Source organism: Pristiophorus japonicus, chromosome 11 (assembly GCF_044704955.1).
Source record: "Pristiophorus japonicus isolate sPriJap1 chromosome 11, sPriJap1.hap1, whole genome shotgun sequence".
NCBI lineage: Eukaryota > Metazoa > Chordata > Chondrichthyes > Pristiophoridae > Pristiophorus > Pristiophorus japonicus.
In genome coordinates, this window is record NC_091987.1 from 60,709,749 (window position 1) to 60,735,524 (window position 25,776).

Consider the following 25,776-nt stretch of genomic DNA (forward strand, 5'->3'; position numbering starts at 1 on the left):
TAGGTTTTTAATCTTTTCAGGATTTCTTTTAAGAGCGATATTTCAGGGTAAAAGCTCAAGTTCTCGTCAGTTTAGTGACGTCTCAAAGATTGTCGGCTCCGGCGAGTTCAACAGTGCACCCTATGGAGAAGTGTAGAATCACTGACAGCAACTTCTGGATTTCCACATTTATGGCAGGTGCTATCTCCAGAACTTGCTGTCAGTTTCAGAGGGGTAATGACGGCGACTGCTCACAGTTTCCTCGTCATTACCACCACAAAATCCGGGCCAATATTTTTTCAATTTCTAACTAGAAGATCAATGGTAAAGACTTTGTCTTCAGTCACACTATTTTATTAAAAGAAATTACACCAGAGTTGCTAACAGTTTAAAGTCACACATATCATGAAAAGTAGAGCTGATTTTTGTTGTTGCAAATTAGATGAAACAATCGGTCATTTTAGGTGTACTTACAGGGAAATTATGAGTCTTGCATAGCGATTCCATCACGCAGTTAAAGCTGCATTATATTTTTATAATGCATCATTTTGCATTAACACAAGCATTTAGCCTTACACATCCTAAATTGATGTAGCTAATTAAGATCATAAATATTCACTTTATGGTGCATCTCTCTACCGTCGGACCATTAGTAAGTCACCGCAGTATCATGTTATCGCAGGAGGAGTCACTGTGGTAGAACCACTTCTTCAGTTAGAGTACCCTCAATTAGAGAAGAGGGTGGCTCTTTCTCTATAGAAGATATCTATAAATGCAGCCAGATTATATATTTCCATTACTCCCCCTTTCCTCAATTTTCTTCTACTTTCATTCTGCCATGAGCTACAGTTGCCAATACCACCCCTTGCTCAGCTGACAGGAGAAACACCTATGAGGTGACCGCTACAAAATGCTATTACTTAATGATGGATGGTGATGGAGGTGGGTGGGGGGGGGGGTGCGGGGCAGGGAGAACGACAGCTGCTGAGGTGTGGGACTCACACTTAATGTCACTGTTTGTGTTTGAGCAGTTGACAGGGAAGACACATGTTAAGTAAGTGAGGTGTCAGAGGTTCAGGTTGTTCCCCCGAGATGCTTAGTGTCTACCTAGTGGTCGTGTTGAGTTCTGGTCAATGTTAATAGGTTAGCAAATTTCCTGCTGGACACCACACCTGCACTAACACAAGTGAAGTTAGGTTAAGAATGCCATTGTTGCATTCCTGGGTTCCTCAAAAGTTTACTCTTTATTAAGCTAAATATAGAAAGAGGTTTTCCCATAGAATATAATGCAGCTTTAATTTCTGTAATGTTGATGAGACAAACAAAAATTTAAAAAAATGATGGAATAAGGGAGAAAAGTTAATGTCACTCAATCACAGTTACTTACATGCATAGAGGCCATTGGGTGGAAGACAGCATGAAAAATGTATAAGCATCATTGTTTAAGCAATGTTGCATTGTATTGTTAAATTACAACCAAAATGTACAAAACACACAAAAACCCACATCAAAGCAAAATCAAATTTTACATTACAAATAAAATGCAATGTGTGGAAGATATATCTTAATATCTATAAAAAGGCAACAAACACATTACATTGCAAAAATACTTAACTAATTCTATGTAGATAAAATAACAGTCAGGGTAATCTGCAGACATGTGCAGTCTTGACTTGGTTTGGGACTAGTATATGCGTAAATGTGCAGTCACAAATATGCATATAAACCCAAGGCCAATTTGATACTATTAAGTCTGCAATACATTCAAGACTAGGTGCTATTTAATTGCATACAAAGTTTCTGGTTGTGATAATTGCATCATGATCAGCGGATCATCACAGCACAGGTTAGATATACAAGCAAATTTGATTCTCAGCCTTGATGAATATTTGAACTTGGATACCCATTGTGGGTGAGTTTTCTTAACTTTATGTCCAGAATAGTAGATGCAATATGTTCCTGGAGGAGGGCAATAATTATATTGTTTCCTTGAATGATTGATCTGTCCCTCACCAAGGTGAATCATCTGACAGTTAAAATAAAGCAATTGTATGCCAAAGATTGAGCTGTCTTTAAACTCAGGCTATTGGGACATATCTTGGGTAGTAGTTATATTTTCTCGTATACCAAGAAAAAAATTCAAATTACAAAGATATCATTTTCAGCAAATCTAGGATTACAAAGGATCTCTTATTACAGCTTAACATTTGGGATGAGCTGTTGCTTTCCAAATCCATACCCATCATTCTCAAAATTCCCTGTTTGAATCATTCCATTGAGGTTTCTGCTTCTGCCTCAGCACTGAAACTTCCCCAAACAAAGTCACAAATGACATTCTCTGTGACTGTGATTGTAGGGCACTATACTTATTTGCCATCCATATCCTCTCTGCAGCCTTTGACATAGGGAACCAAACCATTGCTCCCTCCAACCTCTCTCTTCTGTTGTTCAACAGAGTGGGACTTCCCTCGTTTGGTTGCACTCTTATCTTGTAGCTAGAGTATCTCTAACAATGACTTCTCTTCATTCCCCCACACCACTCCCTCAGGGGTCCCCCAATAATCTATCCTTAGACATTTAAGTACTGCATTTTGGCAATATCATCTGCAGACATGGAGTCAGCTTCTCGATGTACGTTAACAACACCCAAGCTCTACCTCCCCACCCACCACCTTTATGCTGTTTGACTGCTTCTCCAACATCCAATCTTGGATGAGCTCCGGTTTCCATAAGACCAAAGCTATTGTCTTAGGTCTCCACAACACTCCACACCCATACCATGTTCCTGGCTACTGTCTCAGGTTGCAACATTGGCATAATTTTTGACCCTGAACCGAGTTTCTGACCCCATATGCTCATCATCATTACAGCTCTGTAACATCACCCGCCTTTACTTCTCCTCAGTCCATCTGCTGCAGAAACTTTCATCCATGCCATTATCATTCCAGACTCAACTATTCCGAAAGGCTGCTGAAAGGCTTCCCATCCTCCGAAAACTTCAGCACATCCAAAACTCAGCTGCCCTTATCCTATTCCACACGCTCATCATTCCTGTCCTTGCTGACCTACATTGGCTCCAAGTCCCCTAATATTTCACTGATGTGTTTAAATTCATTCATGGCCTTTCCCCTCCCTAGTTCTGTAAACTCCTCCAACCCCCTCCAAACTCTCTGTTCCTTTGACTATGGTTTCTTGTACATCCCTACTTCCCTTTGTTTCACCATCACCTTCAGCCAACTAGGCCCTTTTTAGAATTCCTTTCCTAAAGTCCTCTGCTTCTCCACCTCCCTCTCTTCCTTGAAATCCACCTCTTTGACTAAGCTTTTGGTCACTTCTAACATCTCCTTCTTTGACTAGTCATCTGATTTTTTTATTATGCCTCTGTGATGCACTTTGGGATGTTTTTCTACATTAAAGGTTTTCTGTAAATGCAAGTCGTTATGGTATATCTTTCTGCTGACTGCAGAACAAGGAATTTTAATAATTTCCACCTGCCCACAAATTTCTTTTTTCTGAAGGCAGTAACTGAGATATGGTTAGTTCCATGTGTGCTGCTGACAGTCCTCTGCCTGAGTGGCTATTCTTCATCTGCAAATCCAGATAAAGAAGGCTGGCAGGTTATTGATCACTGGGAGGGAGAGGGGGAGGCATCAGAGTTGTATCTGGTCTGTCCTCACCAAATGTCCACATAGATACATTTTCTAGCAGTGATTACTTGATAAAAGCAGGACCAAATACCATGGCTGATTATTTTACCTCCATTAATTCAGGGATATAGAGGTCAAATTGTAGTTCCCCTGCTGATGCCCTGGGTGACATCAGTGGGCTCAAAACATACCAGGAATCGTAGGTTCTTGGTCTATCTAGCTCAATACTGCATCATGTGGTAGAATTACCCACTGAGCTGAATTTTCATGGCTTAAAACAGGTATAAACATGCACATAATCCTTGATTGTGCCTAAATATTTTAAAGCAACATTTTTTTTAACATATTATAATATTGTCATGTTTCATGATTTAATAAGCATTTTTCCCCACAGAAAGAATTTATAAGAAAGGTTATCTTTAAGTGTTGAGTTTTGAAAACAGAGTGGGGTTTCATAGGGTTAAAAAGACTACAGGTTGCTGGCATTTGCTGGAATGTGTATTAAAATACACGCACCCTGGATGATCAGAAACAATGCAGGAGTCATCATCATGTTCATACTGTGGGGTGGGGCAGGGATGGATAGAATGTTCTTTCCTGTTGAGCTTCACAGAAAGCTAGTTTCAAAAGGAAGGGGTGCAGTAGCAGGCTTGATTAGTAGCTCTTTTGGCCAACTCCAGACAGGTGAGGGATCAAGACAAAGGGCCCAAGTTTCGAGCCGTGCCTAGAACGGCGCAGTCCCGACCTGGACGCCCGTTTTTCGCGCCACAAAGTGCGCCTAAAAAAAACCCTCCAGATTCTCCACCACCTCTGGCCCTCGGCGCAGCGCAGCAGGAGCTGTAGGGGGCGGAGCCAGGTCCCTGCACTGAAAACAGTGTCGGAACCTCTGCACATGTGCGCTACAGTGGGCGTGCATGTTCAGCAGCTCCAAGCGCCCAAAACTGTGTGGGAGGGGCCGAAGCACGCAGCCCCTAGCCCTGGCCCAATGGCCTCACTGGGGCTGCGTGAATAAGGCTCCTCCCACGTCCAGCTCCTGCTTTCTCCCGACCTGACTCGACTCCCGCTTCTGGACCGGACCCGACACTGACCTGACTCCCGCTTCCCCCCCCCCCCCCGCCCCCGGACCCAACCCGACTCCCCCTCCCCCCCCTCCGGACCCGACACGACTCCCGCTCCCCCCCCCCCCCGGATCCGACACCGACCCGACTCCCGCTTCCCCCTCACCCACCCCCGGACGGGATCCGACCTGACCTCCCTCCCCCCGACCTGACCTCCCTCTCCCTCCCTTCCGCCCCCACCCCCCGACCCGAACCGACCTCCCTCCCACCACCCGACCCAATGCCACCTACCTGTAAATCTGGTGCTGGGGACGGGCCCTGCCCGAAGTCTCGGGCCCGGCCCGTTCAGCCTCCCCACCCCCCCATCTCCTTTCTCCCCCTTCTCCCCTTCTCCCCCCCCTCCCCCTTCACCCCCTTCTCCCTCTACCCCCCTCCTCCTCCCCTCGCTGTCAGAAACACAGACACTGACAGACAGAGAATGAGAGACACACACAGACAGACAGAGAGATAAGAGACACTGACAGAGACACATTGGTGGGGGGGGGGGGGGGGGGGGCATCCCAGCACGCTGTTGGAGGGCTCCCGGTGCTGCAGTCGGTAAGTAGAAAATGTTTTATTTTTTGATTTTTTTGATTGATTTATTGGTTGATTTATTGATGTATTTATCATTTATTATTGATGATGGCTCTTTATTTGTAAAACTGAAGTGTTTAATGTTTAAACCACCCCCCCCCCACCATTCCCTACGCCTGATTTGTAACCTACGCCTGATTTTCTAAAGTGTAGACAAGGTTTTTTCGAGCATACAAAAATCTTCACTTACTCCATTCTAAGTTAGTTTGGAGTAAGTTTTCACTCACGAAACTTTGAAATTAGGCGTAAGTGGCCGGACACGCCCCCTTTTGAAAAAAAAATTCTGTTCCAAAGTGAAACTGTATAACTTACTAGAACTGGAGCAAACTAAATGACGAGAATTCCGATTTCTAAGATAATCCGTTCTACACCAGTTGCTCCTACAAATCAGGAGCAAATCATGTGGAAACTTGGGGCCAAAGACTCAGTTTCCTGTAGTTGGCAGTCAGACAACAAACGGCTGCAGAAAATACAGGAGACTGTGCAGAGATATGGTTCTGCCCTGAGGTGTCGAACAGAATGCAGAGGAATTATTTTTTTAAGTTAAGTAGGATGACCTACTGAGATGGGTTAACAGAGCATCTTCATTATTTTACATCATTATGCGAAGATAGGTTTTAGCTATTGAACTAAACAAATCTGATCATAGCTGTTGCTCCGTTATGTTCATATTATTGGAAAATAAAACAGATTAATGACTTATATCGAGCCTCGTCTCACCTAGGGGTAATTTGGTCCACCGTCGGAGAGACTGAAGAAATACATGTATTAATATAAGAAATACAAGTATGAGCAATATGAGCAAATTGTATGTTGGCCTTTATTACAAGGGGGTTAGAGTACAAGGGTAAGGAAGTCTTGCTGCAATTATACAGGGCCTTGGCGAGACCACACCTGGAGTACTGTGCACAGTTTTGGTCTCCATACCCAAGGAAGGATATACTTGCCACAGAGGGGGTGCAACGAAGGTTCACTAGATTGATTCCTGGGATATGAGAGTTGTCCTACGAGGAGAGATTGAGTAGAATGGGCCTATACTCTCTGGAGTTTAGAAGAATGAGGTTGATTTTATTGAAACATATAAAATTCTGAGAGAGCTCAACAGGATAGATGCTGAGAGGCTGTTTCCTCTGGCTGGTGTGTCTAGAACTAGGAGGCATAGTCTCAGGATAAGGGAGTCAGAGATGAGGGGAAATGTCTTCACTCAGAAGGTTGTAAATCTGTGGAATTCTTTACCCCAGAGGTCTGTGGATGCACAGTTGTTGAGTATATTCAAGGTTGAGATAGATTGATTTTTGTGCTCTGCGGGAATCAAGGGATATGGGGATCGGGCGGGAAAGTTGAGTTCAGGTAGGAAATCAGCCAGGATCTTACTGAATGGCGGAGCAGGCTTGAGGGACCATATGGCCTTCTACTGCCTCTATTTCTTATGTTTTTACTCAATCCAGATCACAAGGGGATGCCCTGTTTCTATTTGTATATATATGCTATCATACAAATAGAAACAGGGCAGTGAGAGTCAACTCCCATAAAAGTAAGATGCTCAGACTGCTTAAGGGAGCAACTGACAACAGTGAACCTGAGAAGGTATTACAGTAGGTCCGAACGGATAACAAAAACATGATTTTGATGGATTTGTTGCAGTGACTATAATTATGTTATTTTAGTATTAAAGAAGTACAACAGCTAGAAGTAAATATTAAAAAAATACAGAATTCTAGGCTGGCAATGCAATTTTTCCAGTCTTTCTCCATCCCTTACTATGGAATTATGCTTACTTTAATAATTCAATGATATCTGAAATTTACATCTTTACACTCTGGAATTTTTGTTAAACTCCTAATCTTTAAAAGTGACTGCTGACAAATATATACAATCTCTGAAAATCTCAACATAAATTGGATTAAAATTGAGGGCAAGCCAAGACAATATTTAATGGTGGCAGCAACCCCATTATTTTTAATGGGTCACTGTTCGCATTAAAATAATGCTGATCGGAAATCTCACTTTATTTACCAATCCAGTTTGGACCCAATTATTATTTGATTTCTGAATGTAAATTATTTTTTAATAAGTGTAAGAGTAAATGCAAAAGCAATCAATAATTTCAGTAATTAAGCTAAGTATTAAATACCTGCATTGTGCTTGGCCAGGTATTTATCCTTGTATTGTTTTTTCTTCTTCCCAAACCAGGTACAGCTAGCCTGCTGCTCCTGTTTAGTCTTTTCCATTGCTATACATGCAACGCGCCTTGTTGTGGGAAATAAAAAACACAACAAATTAGGTACCAGCTGTAGATAAGAACATTGTAAGAAAGCATAGAAAGAGGTTAGGCAATTTGTACCATCAAGTTTGTATCTTCCATAAGCCATGAACAACCTATTTTTTTTATTGTGAACTCTACCCCATTGAATCTTAGTAGGGAAAGTTCTACATAGATACTCCACAGTCCCCAAAGATTATTCAGAATATTCACCAATCCTCAAATGTTCATGACTGAAACCTAGCCAGCTGCCTTTCTCCTAACTCATTTCCTCTGCCACAGGAGCACAAAAATCACTGCATCCCACACAGTATTTGAACTTAGTCTATAATCTCCAGAGCCACTCCCAAACAGATATTTATCCAGTTATTTCATGAAGGAGATAATTAACTCAGCTGCAATTGCTTTTACTGATTGGCTAGAATTATTGGGCTCAAAATTGGCCAGGAGTTGCTCTGTTTTTTTGGGAGCAACTTGATTTTTCTGGAGTATCTTAAAAATCCATATTTTACACATTCAATTTGCGCCAGTGTAAGTGAGTTAGTTAGGATTTTTTTTAGTTTAGTTTTTTTTCCCCAAAGGGGGCGTTACCAGCCACCTACGCCCGTTTTGGCCATTTAGGCCACTTTGGCTGGCTAATAGTTACTCCAAACTAACTTAGGCCAGTGTATGTGGCCACTTGTGGTCGCTTGTTAAAACCCTTGCGGAGAGTTAAGAAATCAGCGGAGAGTTAAGAAATTAGCGCAGGTAGGTACATCGGAGGCCAGCAGAACTTAATGACTTGACTAAAGAATGTGAATAGGATCAAACAGCTATACAGGAGATCATATGATAAACTTCGCAAAGTTAATTTACTATACAACAGAAGCATTCATGGAAGCTTAAACTACAAAAATAAAAGTAAAAGATAGTTGAATTAAATTGCCCTAATCTCACAATTAATTTAAACAACTATTTGTTTGCAATGATTATACTGGGCCAAAATTGAGCCCATATTATCTAAATAAAGTCTACTTCAATAAATAAGATATTCTCTTGGTGTTCCTCTGTCACTTATGTTTTTCTTTCACAATAGAACCAGGTAAATAGGCTTGACCAATGGTCGTCACTATTCACAAGAGACAAAACATATTTACATAATTTTTTCAAAATATCCAAATAAAAAATAGAAGTAAGTCAGTCCTACCCTACCTTCAGCTTCAGCCCGGGAAGGCAGCGGGCCGGTCTGTGCGTTAGGCCGCTTGACCTGGGATAGGGGCGGGATGCACCAGCAGCCGGAATGATGATGATGATCGGGTCCCACGCTGCAGCACGTACACTGGAAGGTTGGGGGCAGGAGCTACTGCGCATGTGCGCACACTCCAACGCGCATGTACAGTCGTCCTGGCACTGTTTTCAGCACAGGATGCTGGCTCCGACCCGACTGGCCACACTGCGCGAAGACCCGGGAGAGGCCGGACAGCGTCCAAAATGGGGACCGATTTTTTCAGAGCACTTTTCAACGCAGAAAAGCAGCGCATCTCCGGTGAGTGTGCTGAAGAAAGGGGTGGGCCAATTTTGAGCCCAATATTTTTTAATAACTGGAAAAATATTTTTGTTTCGTTGCTTTTTTCTAAAATGGACTACATAAATCAAACAAAAATGCTTTGAGAGATAATTTAATCAGGGAAAACATGGAACTTCAGTTCCCCCCCCAAACTGGTTCTTTACACAATTTTACAAACTAGATCAGAATGTAGTAATAGCAAATGTACCAGGGAATCGATGGTTTCAGTCTTACCAATGTTCAGCTAGAGGAAATTGCAGCTTATCCAAGACAAGATGTGGGATAGGCAGTCTGACAACAGAGAGGTAATGGAGGGCTCGAGACAGGTTGTGGAAAGGTAGGTGAAATTTATTCTATTCATGTTTTGATTGGAATAACCATGATAAACAATTAAGTCAGTTTCATTATCTTGATAGCAAAAGATGCCTGAGCAGACATACCATTCCTGGAGTTCAGGAGAGGGGATGAGTCCAGCTGTACCATTTTTAGAGTTTTCTAACTTGCCCTGCCACCAATTGTGATCATCCTTACTGATGATCTGTATGATCTCTCCAACTCGGAACCGGATCCCAGCCTCTTTGCAAGGTATAAGGTCGTCTTTTGATGGATCATATTCAAATTGTGCTCGAACATAAATCTATGAGACAAATAAGGTTTTATAAGCAAACCTGACAGATGCTGAACTGTACATCCAGGGAATTAAAACATTATTAAAATGCACACAAAACTGTCAAAAAAATCTAGCAAATACAATGACACAACAGTAAATGCAAGGGTAACGATAAAAGCAGTTCTAAACATTTTTGCTAACATGAGCCGCTTACAATTTTTACACAATCTGCTTATCAAAAGTTTGCAAATTTCCCTATCTTTCTATAGGAGGCAGTAGCAATATTGGGTAGGATAAAAAATAGATAAAGAGGATGTACTGAAAAGGTTGGCAGTCCTCAAAGTAGAAAAGTCACTTGGGCTGCATCCTAGGTTACTGAAGGAAGTAAGGATGGAAATTGTGGAGGCTCTGGCCACAATCTTCCAATCCTCCTTGTATATAGGGGTGTTGCCAGAGGACTGGAGGATTGCAAATGCTACACCCCGTTTAAAAAAAGGGAGGGGGATAAAGCCGGCAACTACAGGCCAGTCAGCCTAACATCAGTGGTGTGGGAACATCTAGAGATAATAATCCAGGACAAAATGAATTGGCATTTGAAAAAGTATGGGCTAATAAATGAAATAAATGAAAGTCAGCACGGATTTATTAAAGAAAAATCGAGTTTGACTAACTTGGTTCGAGTTCTTTGATGAAGTAACGGAGAGGGTTCATGAGGGTAGTGCAGCTTGTGTATAAGGACTTTCAAATGGCATTTGACAAAGTACCACATAATAGATGTGTTAGCAAAATTAATACCTTTGGGATTAAAGGGACAGTGGCAGCATGGTTGGCTAAGGGACAGAAAGCAGAGAGTAGTGGTGAACGGTTATTTTTCAGACTAGAGGGAGGTATACATTGCTGATTCTCAGGGGTCGGTATAAGGATCACTGCTCTTTTTGATGTAAATTAATGACCTGAACTTGGTTACAGAGGGCACAATTTCAAAGTTTGCAGATGATATAAAACTCGGAAATGTAGTAAACACGGAGGAGGATACTAGCAGACTTCAGGAGGACAGAGACAGACTGGTGAAATGGGCAGACAACATGGCAGATGAAATTTAACGCAGGGAAGAAAAAAAGTGATTCATTCTTCCTACCAAAATGTGAGGCAATATGAACTAAATGGTACAATTTTTAAGGGATGGCAGAAACTGAGAAATCTGGGGATGTATGTACGCAAATCTTTGAAGGTGGCAGGACAAGTTACGAAGGCCGTTACGAAGGGAAGGTATAAGGGGATGGTGGTCACTTGTGGAACTGGACAAAAGGATCCTTGGCTTTATTAATAGAGTACAAAAGCAAGGAAGTTATGGTAAACTTTTATAAAACACTGGTCAGGCCTCAGCAGGAATATTTTATTCAATTCTGGGCACTACACTTTAGGAAGGATATCAAGGCCTTAGAGAGTGTGCAGAAGAGATTTACTAGAATGGTACCAGGGATGAGGGACTTCAGTTATGTGGAGAGGCTGGAGAAGCTGGGGGTTGTTCTCATTAGAGCAGAGAGGGTTAAGAAAAGATTTGACAGAGGGGTTCAAAATCAGAAATGGTTTTGATAAAGAGAAACTTTCCTGTGGCAGAAGGGTTAGTAACCGGAGGACACAGAGTTAAGGTGATTGGCAAAAGAATCAGTGGCGACATGAGGAAACATTTTTACACAGTGTGTTGTGATCTGGAATGCACTGCCTGAAAGGCTGGTGGTAGTAGATTCAATAGTAGCATTCAAAGAGAATTGGCTAAATACCTGAAGGGAAAAAATCTGCAGGGCTATGGGGACAGAGCAGGATATAGGGACTAATTGGAAATCTCTACCAAAGGGACAGCACAGACACGATGTGCTGAATGGCCTCCTTCTGTGCTGCATCATTCCATGATCTGCAATATTCAGACAGCTGCTGGCAATTCTACTCTGGTCAGTTATAGATTCAAATATAATTAGCTGAAAAGTTAAATACTGCAACATACAAAATATTGAATGAAGAGTAGATTGGCTGCGAGTACTAAGTTATGGATACTATAAAGTTTCTATGGAGTTGAACTATTCACCTGTCGTCCTTTTGGTTGTGTAGTTGATGGCAAGTCCTGTAGGATAAAGTCAACCCAAGGAAAAGAGATTTTCATTTCACCTTCAAAGCAAAACTGACAATTCTACCACATTTTACATTTTTTATAGGTTTTATTACTGCAAAAATTATGTTATAATCAGGTGTTAATCATCAGTTTGCATAAAGCGTCAAGCCATTACATAAAATGATTGAGAGAATAATTAGGCCAGGCTGTTTAGCAACAAGCTGTAGAAAGCAGATACCAGCTGTGAATACTTACTGCCCCAATCCCCATTATGTAGTTTACATCTTCAACACAATTATACAGCTGAGCTGCAGTAACATTGCAATAATTGTTCAACACAATAGAGCATTCTAAATATTTTAATTGTGAATAAACATTGATACTGACTCTATATAGTACTACTCATCTGTAATTATTTTGTATACGTTGACTTAAACAAAGTAGAATGGGGTTTAGGCTAAAACCAAATTTACTCCATTTGAGTAGCTTTGCTAACTGGGTCATTTTGATTCAGAGATGCTGAGTTGCATTACTATATTACCTGAGTTTTTTTCAACAGAAAATTGCCAATTTATTAATCATAAGTACATTTAGTAGTAAGTTCACTACCGCCCTTTTGTAAGTTATTTGGTCACATTTCCTTTAGTTCTCCCATCCCACACACTACCCTGTTCTTGGACTGCTCCCAATGTCATTCCTGGATTGGCCATAAGGAGGAAAATGAGAGTGACAAGGGTCGACTTGTCCTTCAATTTCCTTTCTGTGAATATGTTCGATAGATTTAAATTCTAGAATGTCTATACAGGGAAAAATTGATGGTACAATTTGCAGTTTAGTGCCCCTGGGTTATGGAGGGGGACATTATGGATGTTGAGTAGGACAGGATCAGCTTCAGGTGTGATGCCCTCCATGTAGGATTAGCCCACTGACTTTCACCATCTACGTTCACACAGAAAAATTAGCCAGTTGGGGAAGGTAGAAGGGGATGGTGGTCACTTGTGGAACTGGACATGAGCAAGGAACATCTTCTGGAAAGGAAAAAGGATGGGGAAAAAACTGGCAGAAAATAGTAGGGCAAAAAAAAAAGTTTCTAAACTGGCATTAACTTACTGAACACTGCAGTTATGAAGACACAGCCTAACTAAAATGCAGAATGAATGCCAGCAGTCGATGCATCAAATATCAAACTAGTTTTCTTATCATTTAAAAAAATCATACAAATAGTATGTATTCAGAAGTTACCTAGTCAATGCCACTATAAAGAATTTCTTTGCAATTTGAGAAATATTCAGCAACCGTTCTGTGGTAATTACTCAAATGTGTCCTTTTAGTCCTTCAGAGGTCTGCATGCAAATTGTAGAAATTTAGACCAAAAATTTACTTTTTTGCCCCGGTCTCTGAAGCAAGATAAATTATGAACATTCGGTAATAAATAAGCTATCTTGTATAATTGATGTTCTGCTAAGAAAGCTCAATGCTGGTAAGATAAGAACTTGTGTTGAAAATGTACGAACAATCCCATATTCTTTATTACTAATAGACATTAAATGATCTGTAGCATTGAGTTGCCAGGCCAGGCTTCAGCTTCACACCGTAATGTGCATGTACCACGGCAGCAGTGGGCACACCAATTTGAGAACTCAGATAGCGGAAACGAAACCATACTTCTCAGAGCTCTCGTGTGAACCATGCATTTGAAGACTTTGCTGTGATGCTGTGCCAACTTTCAATTGGGCATCACCATTATACAAATTATTTCTCTTCACTTCTCCCCCTACTCCACCTCATGTTAGTTCTTCTTCATAAACAAACAATCTAAGTGGAAAGGAATATTTCCAGTATTTGGTTGTGCCATTGCATCTTGGAAGGAAGATGCATTGCAAACCAATCCACAGCTGAAAACTGGTCTTCATTAACCATCGGGATACGAATGACATTGCCAATGGCTTCTTTGCATTTGGTATTAAAAAACAACTGCTAGGACTTTTCTACAAGACAAATTCCTCAGTACAGAGGTAATGGTCAACACTAATAAAATCATGCCACTGGCAACAGAACTTCGGATTTGTGTTGTAAATGGAAGCCTTACCGAAACAGAATTATAAGTGCTGCTATAGCCGTTAGCTGGGGATTGTCTGGATGTGGAGGGGGAATCTCTCTGCAACGAGACAGAAGGTTCAGTAGCACCTTATAAACACAACTGCAACACACGTCAGAATTTCTTTACACGCTTTTAAAGGATTTATGCATAGGTTAAGGTCCAATGCACTTGTTTCTAAGCAGGAATCATATGTTCATTTTTTTCATGTACATTAGTTGCATGTAATGGAATAAAACTTTTGGCCTAAGCAGATTTATAAAAAAATGCGTTTGGAATTGAACAGCTGCCTAGTTAATTCATGTTTTACATAATCACTGTTGTATTAAACGAAAAGGTTCTATCTAAAAGTTTGTTTACATGGAGTATTACATATAAAATTCTTTGAGTGCTTATAGGGAAGATGCTGAGAGGCTGTTTCCCATGGCTGGAGAGTCTAGAACTAGGGTTATAGTCTCAGGATAAGGTCTCGGCCATTTAGGACTGAGATGAAGAGAAATGTCTTCACTGAGAGGGTTGCGAATCTTTGGTATTCTCTACCCCCAGAGTGCTGTGGATGCTCAGATGTTGACTATATTTAAGACGGAGATTGATAGATTTTTGGACATGAAGGAAATCAACTAATATGGGGATATGGTGGGGAAAGTAGAGTTGAGGTAGAAGATCAGCCATGAACTTCCTGAATAGCGAATAGACTTGAAGGGCCATATGTCCCACTCCTGCTCCTATTGATGTCAGTAATGTCAGCTGAGGCTCAGTGGGTAGCACAATTGCCTATGAGTCAGAAGGCTGTGGGTTCAAGTTCCACTCCAGGGACTTGAGCACATAAATCTAGGCTGACACTCCAGTGCAGTGCTAAGGGAGCGCTGCACTGTCGGAGGTGCTGTCTTTTGGATGAGACGTTAAATCGAGGCCCTGTCTGCTCTCTCAGGTGGACGTAAAAGATCCCATGGCACTATTTCAAAGAGCAGGGGAGTTATCCCCGGTGTCCTGTCCAATATTTATCCTTCAATCAACATAACAAAAACAGATTATCTGGTCATTATCACATTGCTGTTTGTGGGAGTTTGTTGTGCGCAAAATTGGCTGCCATATTTCCCACATTACAACAGTGACTACACTCCAAAAGTACTTCATTGGCTGTAAAGTGCTTTGAGATGTCTGGTGGTCGTGAAAGGCACTATATAAATGCAAGTCTTTCTTTTTACTTCTTATGTTCTTATTTAAAGAGGGATGAAATCTGAATTCCAATCTGGCGCAGTAGTACATTTACAATACTTCAGGAAGATGTAACCAGTTATTTGTCCCCATTTTATGATGAATCCTTTTATATCAGGAAACGTTGGCACAGAATTTCTATCCTACCTAGTATAAAATCACTGATCACTTCTTAAACTGTCCTGCTATAAATAAAACAGCATCAAGTTCAAGGGGATAAGCTGCACAGTTCATAAATAATAAAATTGCGAATTGGTTATATTAACAAATGTAAGTTGGAATATCAGTAACAAGTGGTACACAAATCACATACCCTGTACTACAAAGCCTGATATGAGTCATAAGAACATAAGAATTAGGAGCAGGATTAGGTTATTCGGCCCCTTGAGCCTGCCCCTCCATTCAATAAGATCATGGCTGATCTTCTACCTCAACTCCACTTTCCTGCACTATCCCCATATCCCCCGATTCTCTTAACATTTAAAAATCTATTGATCTCTGTCTTGAATATACTCAAAGACTGAGCATCCACAGCCCTCCGGGTAGAGAATTCCAAAGATTCACCAGCCTCTGAGTGAAAACATTTCTCCTCATCTCAGTCCTAAATACCCAACCCCTTATTCAAAGACTGTGAACCCTGATTCTAGACTCTCCAACCAGGGAAAACATCCCCCCTGCATCTACCTTGTCAAGTCCTGTAAGAATGTTTTATGTTTCAATGAGATCACCTCTCATTCTTCTAAACTCGAGAGAATATAGGCCTAGTCTGCTCAATCTCTCCTCTTAGGACAATCTCCCCATCCCAGGAATCAGTCTGGTGAACCTTCATTGCACTCCCTTCTATGGCAAGTATATCCATCCTTGGGTAAGGAGACCAAAACTGTACACAATACTCCAGGTGTGGTCTCACCAGGGCTCTACATAATTGCAGTAAGACAACTTTACTCTTATACTCAAATCCTCTTGTAATAAAGGCCAACATACTATTTGCTTGCTGTACCTGCATGTTAACTTTCAGTGATTTGTGTACAAGGATACCCAGATCCCTCTGAACACCAACATTTCCCAATCTCTCAACGTTGAAAAAATACTCTGTTTTTCTATTTTTCCTACCAAAGTGGATAACTTCACATTTCTCCACATTATATTCAATTTGCCATGTTCTTGCCCACTCACTTATCCTGTCTATATCCCCCTGAAATGTCTTTGCATCCTCCTCAAAACTTACATTCCAAACTTGGATATATTACATTTGGTCCCCTCATCCAAATCATTGATATAGATTGTGAATAGCTGAGGCCCAAGCAGTGATCCTTGCAGCACCCCACTAGTTAGTCTGCCAACCCAAAAATGACCCGTTTATTCCTACTCTCGTTTCTGTCTGTTAACCAATCCTCAATCCATGCTAGTATATTACCCCCAACCCCATGAGTCCTGTTCATAATAGTCATGGTTACCTTTTTCCCTTTTCCAAGCTTTTTCTTTCAAGTCATGTACATAGAAAGTTTTATATCTGTGGTTGGTGAACTACCTGTAGTAGAATTACACTGACTCCAATTAATACAGTTATAATTGTGAGTCACTGGAGTCCAATCCTAAGCATCAGTTTGCTAGCATGCCTCCTGGTCCAGTACTTCAATTGAGCCATCTGATGAATATTGTCCATAGACCACAATGTGCTTTATTATAGGGGGTGGGAAGACCAAGAACAAGGTTCATTTTAAAAGAAAAAATATTTAGGAATGGGCTAAGAGTTCTGCTGGGTTTATACAGCGAATATTTGAGCCATACAGATCAAGAAGCTCTTAAATTTGATTCCCAGACTGTGCTGTTAACTGATCTTAGCCACAACTAGCCTCAGCGCTCTGAGTCTGGAATGGAAAAATTGGCCAGAATTACGGGTCCTGATTGCTATCCAACTACTCCTGTGGGAAGTGGTTGTGTATAAAGGCTAAGAATAGGATTAGGCTTAGCTGGAACACACTTCACAGTTGATTATCTAGCCAACACTTGCTGTTAAGACTTTAGCTTTTTAAAAAAAAGGCAGTTTAGAAAAGTGGCACATGTATGCAAGCATGCAATGGGCATCTGCAGCATTGCAAAGTCTTTCTCTCCATGTTTTGAAGCTCCTGGTGTAAACTATGCCAAAACAAACTTTTGATATAGTAAGTTCTGTTGAAGGCATTTGAAGGGCAGCTGGGATGGGAAATCTAGCAGCCTCCATGTTCTTCCCTCCGAGGTTAATCTGGCCATTTTCATCAGCAGTAGGAGCAACTCTGATTGCTGCATTCCAGTGTGTCTCTGCAGCATGAGCAAGTTATCAGTGAACTGTATGAAGTCTCAAACTGTTGTTCTTAGGCGGTCCCTCGTATCGAGGATGACTTGTTTCCACACCAAAAAGTTCACAGGTATTACAACGAGGGACCTGATATTCCAGGTCCCGAACTACATCTTGAAGGGTGGAAGATGCCTGTGCGTGGACTTTTTTAACGTATGGTAGCAGTTGCACACCAGTCACCACATGGCCTTGACAGAGATAGGTCTTGGTCCAGTGGCAAGGATTAACCAAGACGACTGGAGACCTGCTCTGCTGCACGGACTTAGTGCACACACATATCGCAGTGTGGGCCGGCCCGTGTTGCCCCTGGGCCCTCGCCTCTCCTGGGCCCTGATCACATCGCTCTACGATCTCTGGCCGTTCCTTTGCCCCGACCCTGCCGCTCCTCTTGATGTAGCTGCCCACGCTCCAATCAGCAACCTAGATTATGGTGACGTCCAATTCAGTCGCCCTACTGAACTGTTTTGTGCTGTATCTTGCAGTGGCATGCCGCCTCCATGCTGCTCCTTTTATGGCCCCGACCTGTCGCTGGTGTTTCCTCGCAGGTTGGGGCCACACTGAGTGCCAGGCCGCCTCCATGCTGGTCCTTTTAAGGCCCCGACTTTACTGTTTAGGTGACAGATGAATATTTGTATAGCTAATATGCAGTGTTGAGGAACTGGAAAAAACATACTTTCAGCTAAATTAGGCCTTTAGTCATATACTTAAAACAGAGTTCTATTAAATTCTTGCTTTGAGAACTTAATTGAATAAGCTTAAATTAAATACAGTGCTGACCCTTCAATTAAGAATTCTACATTATTTTGTCACAGGATTTCAATTACAGTTATACTGCTGTGTAAAACTAAGACACACTATTCAGCTCGAGAAAATAAATTATCCACTAATCTAAATCTCTGCATATAGATTTTGAACATATGCTTCAATTCTAGATCAGATCAAACTGTATTAATTGGATCTTATGCAACCTATAAGGCACTTTTATGTTCGGGGCTTCTGTAATTTGGGTTGTGGGGAAACAGATGTCTGTGTGTTGGCTCCTTGTGTTTACATTACTAAAAATGGCTTCCTTAACCTATGGCAAAATTAACAGACACACACAAATGGTGAGTCTATGCAGGCTTTGAACAGAAGTGCTAAATATAGAAATACACGTGCCCGAACAAAGGAATGTTAGATTGCATTTTGTACACCTTGCATTTTTTTTCCTTTTGTTTTGCTATTTCAACATTGCCTTTAAAATGTTATCAATACAACCACTGTTCTAGTTACTGTATTAATTAAAGCAGAAAGACACAATCCTGGTACAATTTCTGGGAATCTGGGTAAATTCTAAAACCACTCAGATGTAAACCTCAAGGTAATTTCGAATGCCAGGATTGAATTGCGGAGTAATTGTCTTATTTTATTAAATAGGAAGGTAGGTGAAACCGGAAGAATCTGGTGGGATTAAACATTTTTGTTCTTTTAGTTATTCTGGTCTGGAAACAGACAAGAGTCAGAAAGCTCTGATGCTACACTGTTGCAGTATTCATTTTCTACCACCAGAGGTAGCTAGTGAACTATGCAAATATTCCAGGAGACTCCGGTTTAGGATTGCAATCTTGGGATCCTGTATCCCTGGCTATTTTAATAAACTCACAATCCTGGGATTCAGAGCCTAAAAACTCTGGGGTTTTGAAATTACAGCTAAAGTTTCTCTCATCACTGGGTGCAATTCTTCCTGCATTATCCCTAATGATTGGGAGTAGTAGTGCTGGAGCCAATTAGAAACACAAAGGGACAAATGAAAGAGAAAAGGATCCACAGCTGAAACAGGCAAGACAAACTTGGGCAAGAGAGAGCAGAGGAACCAGAACCAGAGAGATATTGCAGGTTAGAGAGGGTGGAGATTGTGAAAACGGAAAATGCTGGAAACACTCAGCAGGTCAGGCAGCATCAGCAGAGAAACAGTTAACGTTTCAGGTTTGTTCTGATGGAAGGTCTTTGACCTGAAACATTAACTCTGTTTCCCACCCCACAGATGCAGCCTGATATGCTAAGTATTTCCAGCATTTTCTGTTTTTATTTCCGATTTCCAGAATCTGCAGAATTTTGCTTTTGTTTGAGGTGAAACAGTGGGTTGGAGCAATAGAAAGATATAGTTTATATTCTATTCATCTCATATTTGAAGATTTACCATTGCCGTTCTGTGGACCTTTGTGTTAACTTTTCTGCTTGCTTAATTCGTACCAGGTTCTGTTGTATCTCGCTGTACTGTGCCTTTTCCAACAGCATCCTTATCATTATTGTTTTCTAATCCTACACTGAACCTAGTTATTTGATTGAACAAAAACAGGAAAAATACAATCTACTGTATTCTAAAATTGAAATCTGAGACAGCTTCTTAAGTTAGCTCATTTCAAAAGAGATGCTCCAAGGGAAGAATAGTTTGAGTAATGGCAAAATGACAGCCCTGAATACATACATTCCTCTGAACAAGTGATTTGACACAAATTACTACAGATTGTTTTATGATGTCCAGTTGCTTAAAAGAGCAATTAAAGTAAGAATTTTGGAATGAGTACGCAAATAAATTAGCATGACTATGTTAGGGAAAAATGCTAGATGAGCAAGATATTTCTGGTTGGTCTGGTTTCACATCTTAATTCAAATGTATATATACTTAGTATTGACTCATCCAGTTATAAATACTTCGCCAATTCAAAAGAAAGACGTGCATTTATATAGTGCCTTTCACGATCAGCGGATGTCCCAAAGCGGTTTACAGTCAATGAAGTACTTTTTGAAGTGTACAACACCTGTTGTAATGTAGGAAATACTGCAGCCATTTGTGCACAGCAAGCTCCCACAAACAGCAATGTGATAATGACCAGATAATCTGTTTTATGATATTGATTGAGGGATATATATTGGTTAGGACACCAGAGAAAGCTCTCCTGCTGTTCTTCAAAATTAAATTATGCATATTGACCGTTCCACGAAAATGATCAGGAAAATGCACCAATTGCACATTGTAAGCAATCATCCAGTTCGCATTTCACATGATTTTGTCAGTGACAACTCCCATTTTTACTTCATGAGATTCAAGGACATTTATCTATATTTTGATGACCCCATTCCTTGATTCTGTCCATTTACAATTAGGGTCTCTGGTTAGTTGCAACTGAATAAATTAAATTCCTTTTTCATTAGATTATATTAAGGTATTTTCTGGGAGTTTTACTGCTATTTTGAGAACTACGTTCAGCAATTTTACCCATTTTTATTTGACAACTTCAAACTCGTGTTTTTTTTTTAAAGATGCTGTAAGGAAACTAATGGGAGCTAGACTTTTCAAAAACTTCTGATTAAAATGTTTGTGCCAAGTTCAGTGTTGAGGAACACACAAATGCAGCATTTAAGCTCAAATTTGTAGTTAATGCCCTGAGGTTTCATTAGCGAGTCATGTCTGAAACACTAACCTGTCTTTCTCTTTCAATGTTGACTAACCCGTGATGCACTTTTAATTTCAGATTTGTATTTTTAAAGAATACCATATTTTTACCACTGGTGGTTGCCATTGGGTATTATTATAGTAAATGCGATAGTTTTGGCTGTTTAACACACAATGAACAATGCCAATTCACTCAGAGCAAATTGAGAATTCTAACCCTGCATCAGTTTCTGTGCTGTACATTCTATGTAATATAATTATCTGCAAATCAGTCACAGTCTAGATTGTCCTGGAAGAATCCAAGGACCTTTTTTTTTTTTACAGTTCAGTTTTACAAACAGGGTATTTATATTAGCTTGTTTGAGGCAGAAATTTTTTTCTAATTTTTCCTACCCCTCCACTTTTTAATGATGTATTTTTTGGTGAAATTTCTATGCTCATTATGGTATCAGTACTGAAGAATAGAATACTTTTTCCACTTTCCTAATCCAGTATCAGAGCAAAACAGTGTCTAATATATCATAGCCCATGCAGAGTTTACATCCATCTATTCTGTCCCATCAACATTAACTTAACTCAAACTGAGAAGGACACCTTTATTGCACCTAGATGAATTTTAATCTCTTTGCACTTCACATACTCTTTTGGCTAATCTGAATAAAATTGACAAAGCAATATTGCACTGTAGTGCATTATGGACAATTGTGTGTGGTGGACCTGTGCCCATGAAGAAATGGGTTGAACTAAACCAATTTTATTTCATGCAGGACTCCTAGATTAAGCTGGATTCAAACGTGGGTCATAGAGGTGAAAGAACACTCTGTTGTCTCATTGTGCACGTAGTCCTCAATACTAGAGACAGCCAAAACATATGAAAGGTCATTGACCTGAAATGGTAACTCTGTTTCTCTCTCCCCAGCTGCTGCTTGACCTGCTGAGTATTTCCAGCATTTTCTGTTTTAATACAGTTTATGCAATCTTATTAATTAGATAATTGGCAAAGTTCACCCTGTCCATATTGGAATGGCATCTATATAATATATTAAAATCTTTGGCTTGGTAATGCTGTCATGCCCCTGTATATTGAAATCAATAGTTAATGCTGTAATGGTAATGCCTGTTATTCCTATTTGCTCCAGAGGAGGCAGTGTAACCTTTCTCAGCCTGTTACAACAAACACAGCTAAAAGACATGCCATTTACTCTGCCTAACCATGAGCAAAGCCAGGGGAGTTACTAATTATTAAATTATGTTCAATATAAAATAGAAAAAAGTAATTAATCTAGATGGGAGGAATTTATAGAGTAATGTTCAAACAAATACCTAGCCATTGAAACAATCCAAATTTGCCTGTATTTCCATTCAGCAAAACCCTTTTTTTTCCGTGTTATATTAGTGAAGAAGGGACTGGGTGGTGAGGACCACTCATCTATTCCGTTATCTTTGTTGTAAAATTGGTGTGCATAGTGAACAGTACAGGCAGAACCAATCTTCACAAAAAGCTTTAACGATCACCAGTCAGCAGGCAGTTAGTCATAAAAGTTGGGGGAATATAAAAAAAACCTAATTTTAAAACTTGTTACCTCACAGGAAGAAGATTGAGTGCGATAACTCGGCACAATCTTGAAGGTAATACTTCCTCTCATTTCTCTCTGGAAGGGAGAAAATGTTATTAAGACACAAGAATCTGGCATTTAAACATTATGTACAAGATGAAAATACCAAGTGTTAGCAACCAAAACTGTGCTGTACAGTTTCACGGCAAGTTTTAAGTTTCCACCAAGTCAATTTATTTATGCAAAAGGATCATAATAAAGGCAGCATTTGACCATGGTTGGTGGTTTGTCTGGAAGCAGTTGAACATAAGAACATAAGAAATAGGAACAGAAGTAGGCCATACGGCCCCTCGAGCCTGCTCCGCCATTCAATAAGATCATGGCTGATCCGATCATGGCTGATCCGATCATGGACTCGGCTCCACTTCCCCACCCGCTCCCCATAACCCCTTATCGTTTAAGAAACTGTCTAAAATTTATTCAATGTTCCAGCTTCCACAGTTCTCTGAGGCAGCGAATTCCACAGATTTACAACCCTCAGAAGAAATTTCTCCTCATCTCTGTTTTAAATGGGCAGCCCCTTATTCTAAGATCATGCCCTCTAGTTCTAGTCTCCCCCATCCTCTCTGCAAGCCCCCTCATAATCTTATATGTTTCGATAAGATCACCTCTCATTCTTCTGAATTCCAATGAGTAGCGGCCCAACCTACTCAACCTTTTCTCATAAGTCAACCCCCTCATCCCCGGAATCAACCTAGTGAACCTCTTCTGAACGGACTCCAAAGCAAGTATATCCTTTCGTAAATATGGAAACCAAAACTGCATGCAGTATTCCAGGTGTGGCTTCACCAATATCTTATATAGCTGTAGCAAGACTTCCCTGCTTTTATACTCCATCCCCTTTGCAATAAAGGCCAAGATACCATTGGCCTTCCTGATCACTTGCTGTACCTGCATTCTATCCTTTTGTGTTTCATGTACAAGTACTCCCAGAAGACACTGTTATCTGGTGCTTACATCTATCTTCACATTTGATACTAGAATAAAAATAGCCAGTGGAGAGATAGAGAGCTCAATAGTCATCTACTGCTAAGTTAGGTCCGGCCAAACAACCTTTTAACTCTTGAATGAGAAATAGGCAGAAAATAATCTTATCACTAGAATCGGAGTCAAGCAAGGAAAGAGAAATTTACCTCACTATGTTTGAATTGTTAAAATGAGGGAATTGCACTTTTATATGGGAAAATGAATTTATTCCCGGTTTAGAAAAGGACAAATATTTGATGAATTTTAAAAACCTGCTTTGTAAAACACAGAATTAGTGTTTTGTGAAAATATTAAACCATTGCAGTTTAGTATCTGTACAGTTGGTCAATCAGACATTGTACTATTTAAAGTACAGAGTGTGCACAAAATTCACATTATTGGGGCATTAAACCAAGTTCTGGATCAAGGGAAGGCTATACCAAAGAGACAAGGTAGCTTTCAACTAAACTGAACCAGATCCAACTCCTTATAGAGAGGGTAAGCAGAGGAGTGGGGATGGATTTGAACTTAAAATGCGGGAGGTTGGGGAAAGTCGAGGTTTGAGACTAAAGCAAGCGATCAAGGTCAATAAAACTGTTGGAATAGAAGCAGAAGGTTAAGCTGACAATGCTGCAGCACCATCGGGCAGTAGCGCATTCCCTCTTGTTGGCAAGCACCTTGTTGGGTGCCCACCCTGCATAAATAAACAGGCCCAACCAAAGAAAATGGGTCAGTCATAGCAGTATCAGGTATGAAGAGGAGAATCCAATCCTATGTATCTATTCGACAACTCCAGTAACTCAGTGTTCCCTGCACCTGTGAGTATTGGCTTCCTCTGCTGTCGATGACCCACTTACCTCTTTCTACATTAACCATGGGCTCTGAATTATGCAGCACTGCCTCTTCAGTGACAACATTTGGGAAAATACAATCCAGAATATAGCCCTCATCCTCTCTGATGCCATAGAGTGTGGCCAATTGTTCCTTGAGCACAGAGGTTCTCTGCTCCAGAGACTTGATTTTCCAACAGTTAAGGGAAATGTGCTGTCCATGGATACACAGTATCCATGAGAGTCGACATCCCTCCCTTCCTCTATCTTCAACTTAAAAATGTTAGCCTAAATTCCCAAACACTCGCAAGAATCAAACTCCACTTACTCACTTCACATGTATTAATTTTATAGAAAAAACTTGTGTCCGGTTGCAACGCCCTAGTACAATGAAGTTCAATTTGGATTACAAAAGGTTAACTCCCAAAAACATGTCTGGGATGTTGTTTAGGGCAAATTGGTTGGCATACCATCATTCTCAGAATTATGTTTTAGATTAGTTTCCATATTTGCATTCGTAATGTTAAAATGACTTCCAATGAAGCACAGCAGTGGTTTTAGCTAAATAGATATTTCCCACACCAGGGAGGGGAGGGGAGGGAGGTTCCTTATTCAAGGTGGTAGTTTTGATTGGAAACTCGGTGAAATCTTAGCTTGCCATTTCTCGTTACAGATTCTAGGGCCTGGTGTGCATTTCCAGCTCTTTATTTCATACTGACAGCACTTACAAGGTTCCCTCCCCCCACCCCCTCCCCCATTATTGATGAATTCAAATGCAAATGAAAGAGATTTCTGTCAGAAAATACCATTTTGGGATTACAGTAGATGAGTATTTTGAGACACGACAAGTGGTGAGTATAGTGTGATTGGGAGGAACAGGTGACTTTGGTTCCCCAAGCTCTCCACAACTCGGGGTTTTTCTTGCCTCATGTCTGGATCTGTTGTAGACTAATTGATGAGATTGGTTTCTAAACAGCTCCCATTATCGTTGCATCATGCAACTACCAGGATGGTTAGAAGGCAAACTAGATGGATTGTGCACTTTTTTCATCTGGCAATGCCTATGTTTGTACTATTGACATTGGTTCAAGTATCTGTTTAAAGATGAACACGCTACACATAGTTGTTGAGAGTAGTTGAGATGAACACATGAGGGAGGAAGGAATAGAAGGATATGTTGATGGGGTTAGATGAAGTAGGGTGGGAGGAGAGCATAAATACTAGCATGGACCAGTTGGGCCGAATGGCCTGTTTCTGCGCTGTAAATTCTATGCCACATTGGGGAAGGAAATCTGGTAAAACTAGAAGAGAAATTCTGCAATTATTTTTTTAAAATTAAAATGGTGGCCTGGGAATGTTGGAATACTGGAGGCCCAGACTTTGTGACGTGCAAACACCCAGTCAGTGTATGGGCTGTGTTTAACCGAT

The 25,776-nt window shown here is 40.7% G+C and overlaps 1 protein-coding gene across 1 annotated transcript in view; it reads right to left on the minus strand.

Annotated features, from left to right (window-relative positions):
• caska (calcium/calmodulin-dependent serine protein kinase a) overlaps window positions 1–25,776 on the minus strand; it is a 600,725-nt gene that overhangs the window by 21,263 nt on the left and 553,686 nt on the right. Inside the window, exons 17-21 of the mRNA XM_070892703.1 lie at window positions 22,520–22,588; window positions 13,936–14,004; window positions 11,823–11,858; window positions 9,567–9,763; window positions 7,452–7,567 (exon numbers count right to left, since the gene is read on the minus strand). Coding sequence (XP_070748804.1) covers window positions 7,452–7,567; window positions 9,567–9,763; window positions 11,823–11,858; window positions 13,936–14,004; window positions 22,520–22,588 — 487 coding nt within the window. The remainder of the gene's footprint in view (window positions 1–7,451; window positions 7,568–9,566; window positions 9,764–11,822; window positions 11,859–13,935; window positions 14,005–22,519; window positions 22,589–25,776) is intronic.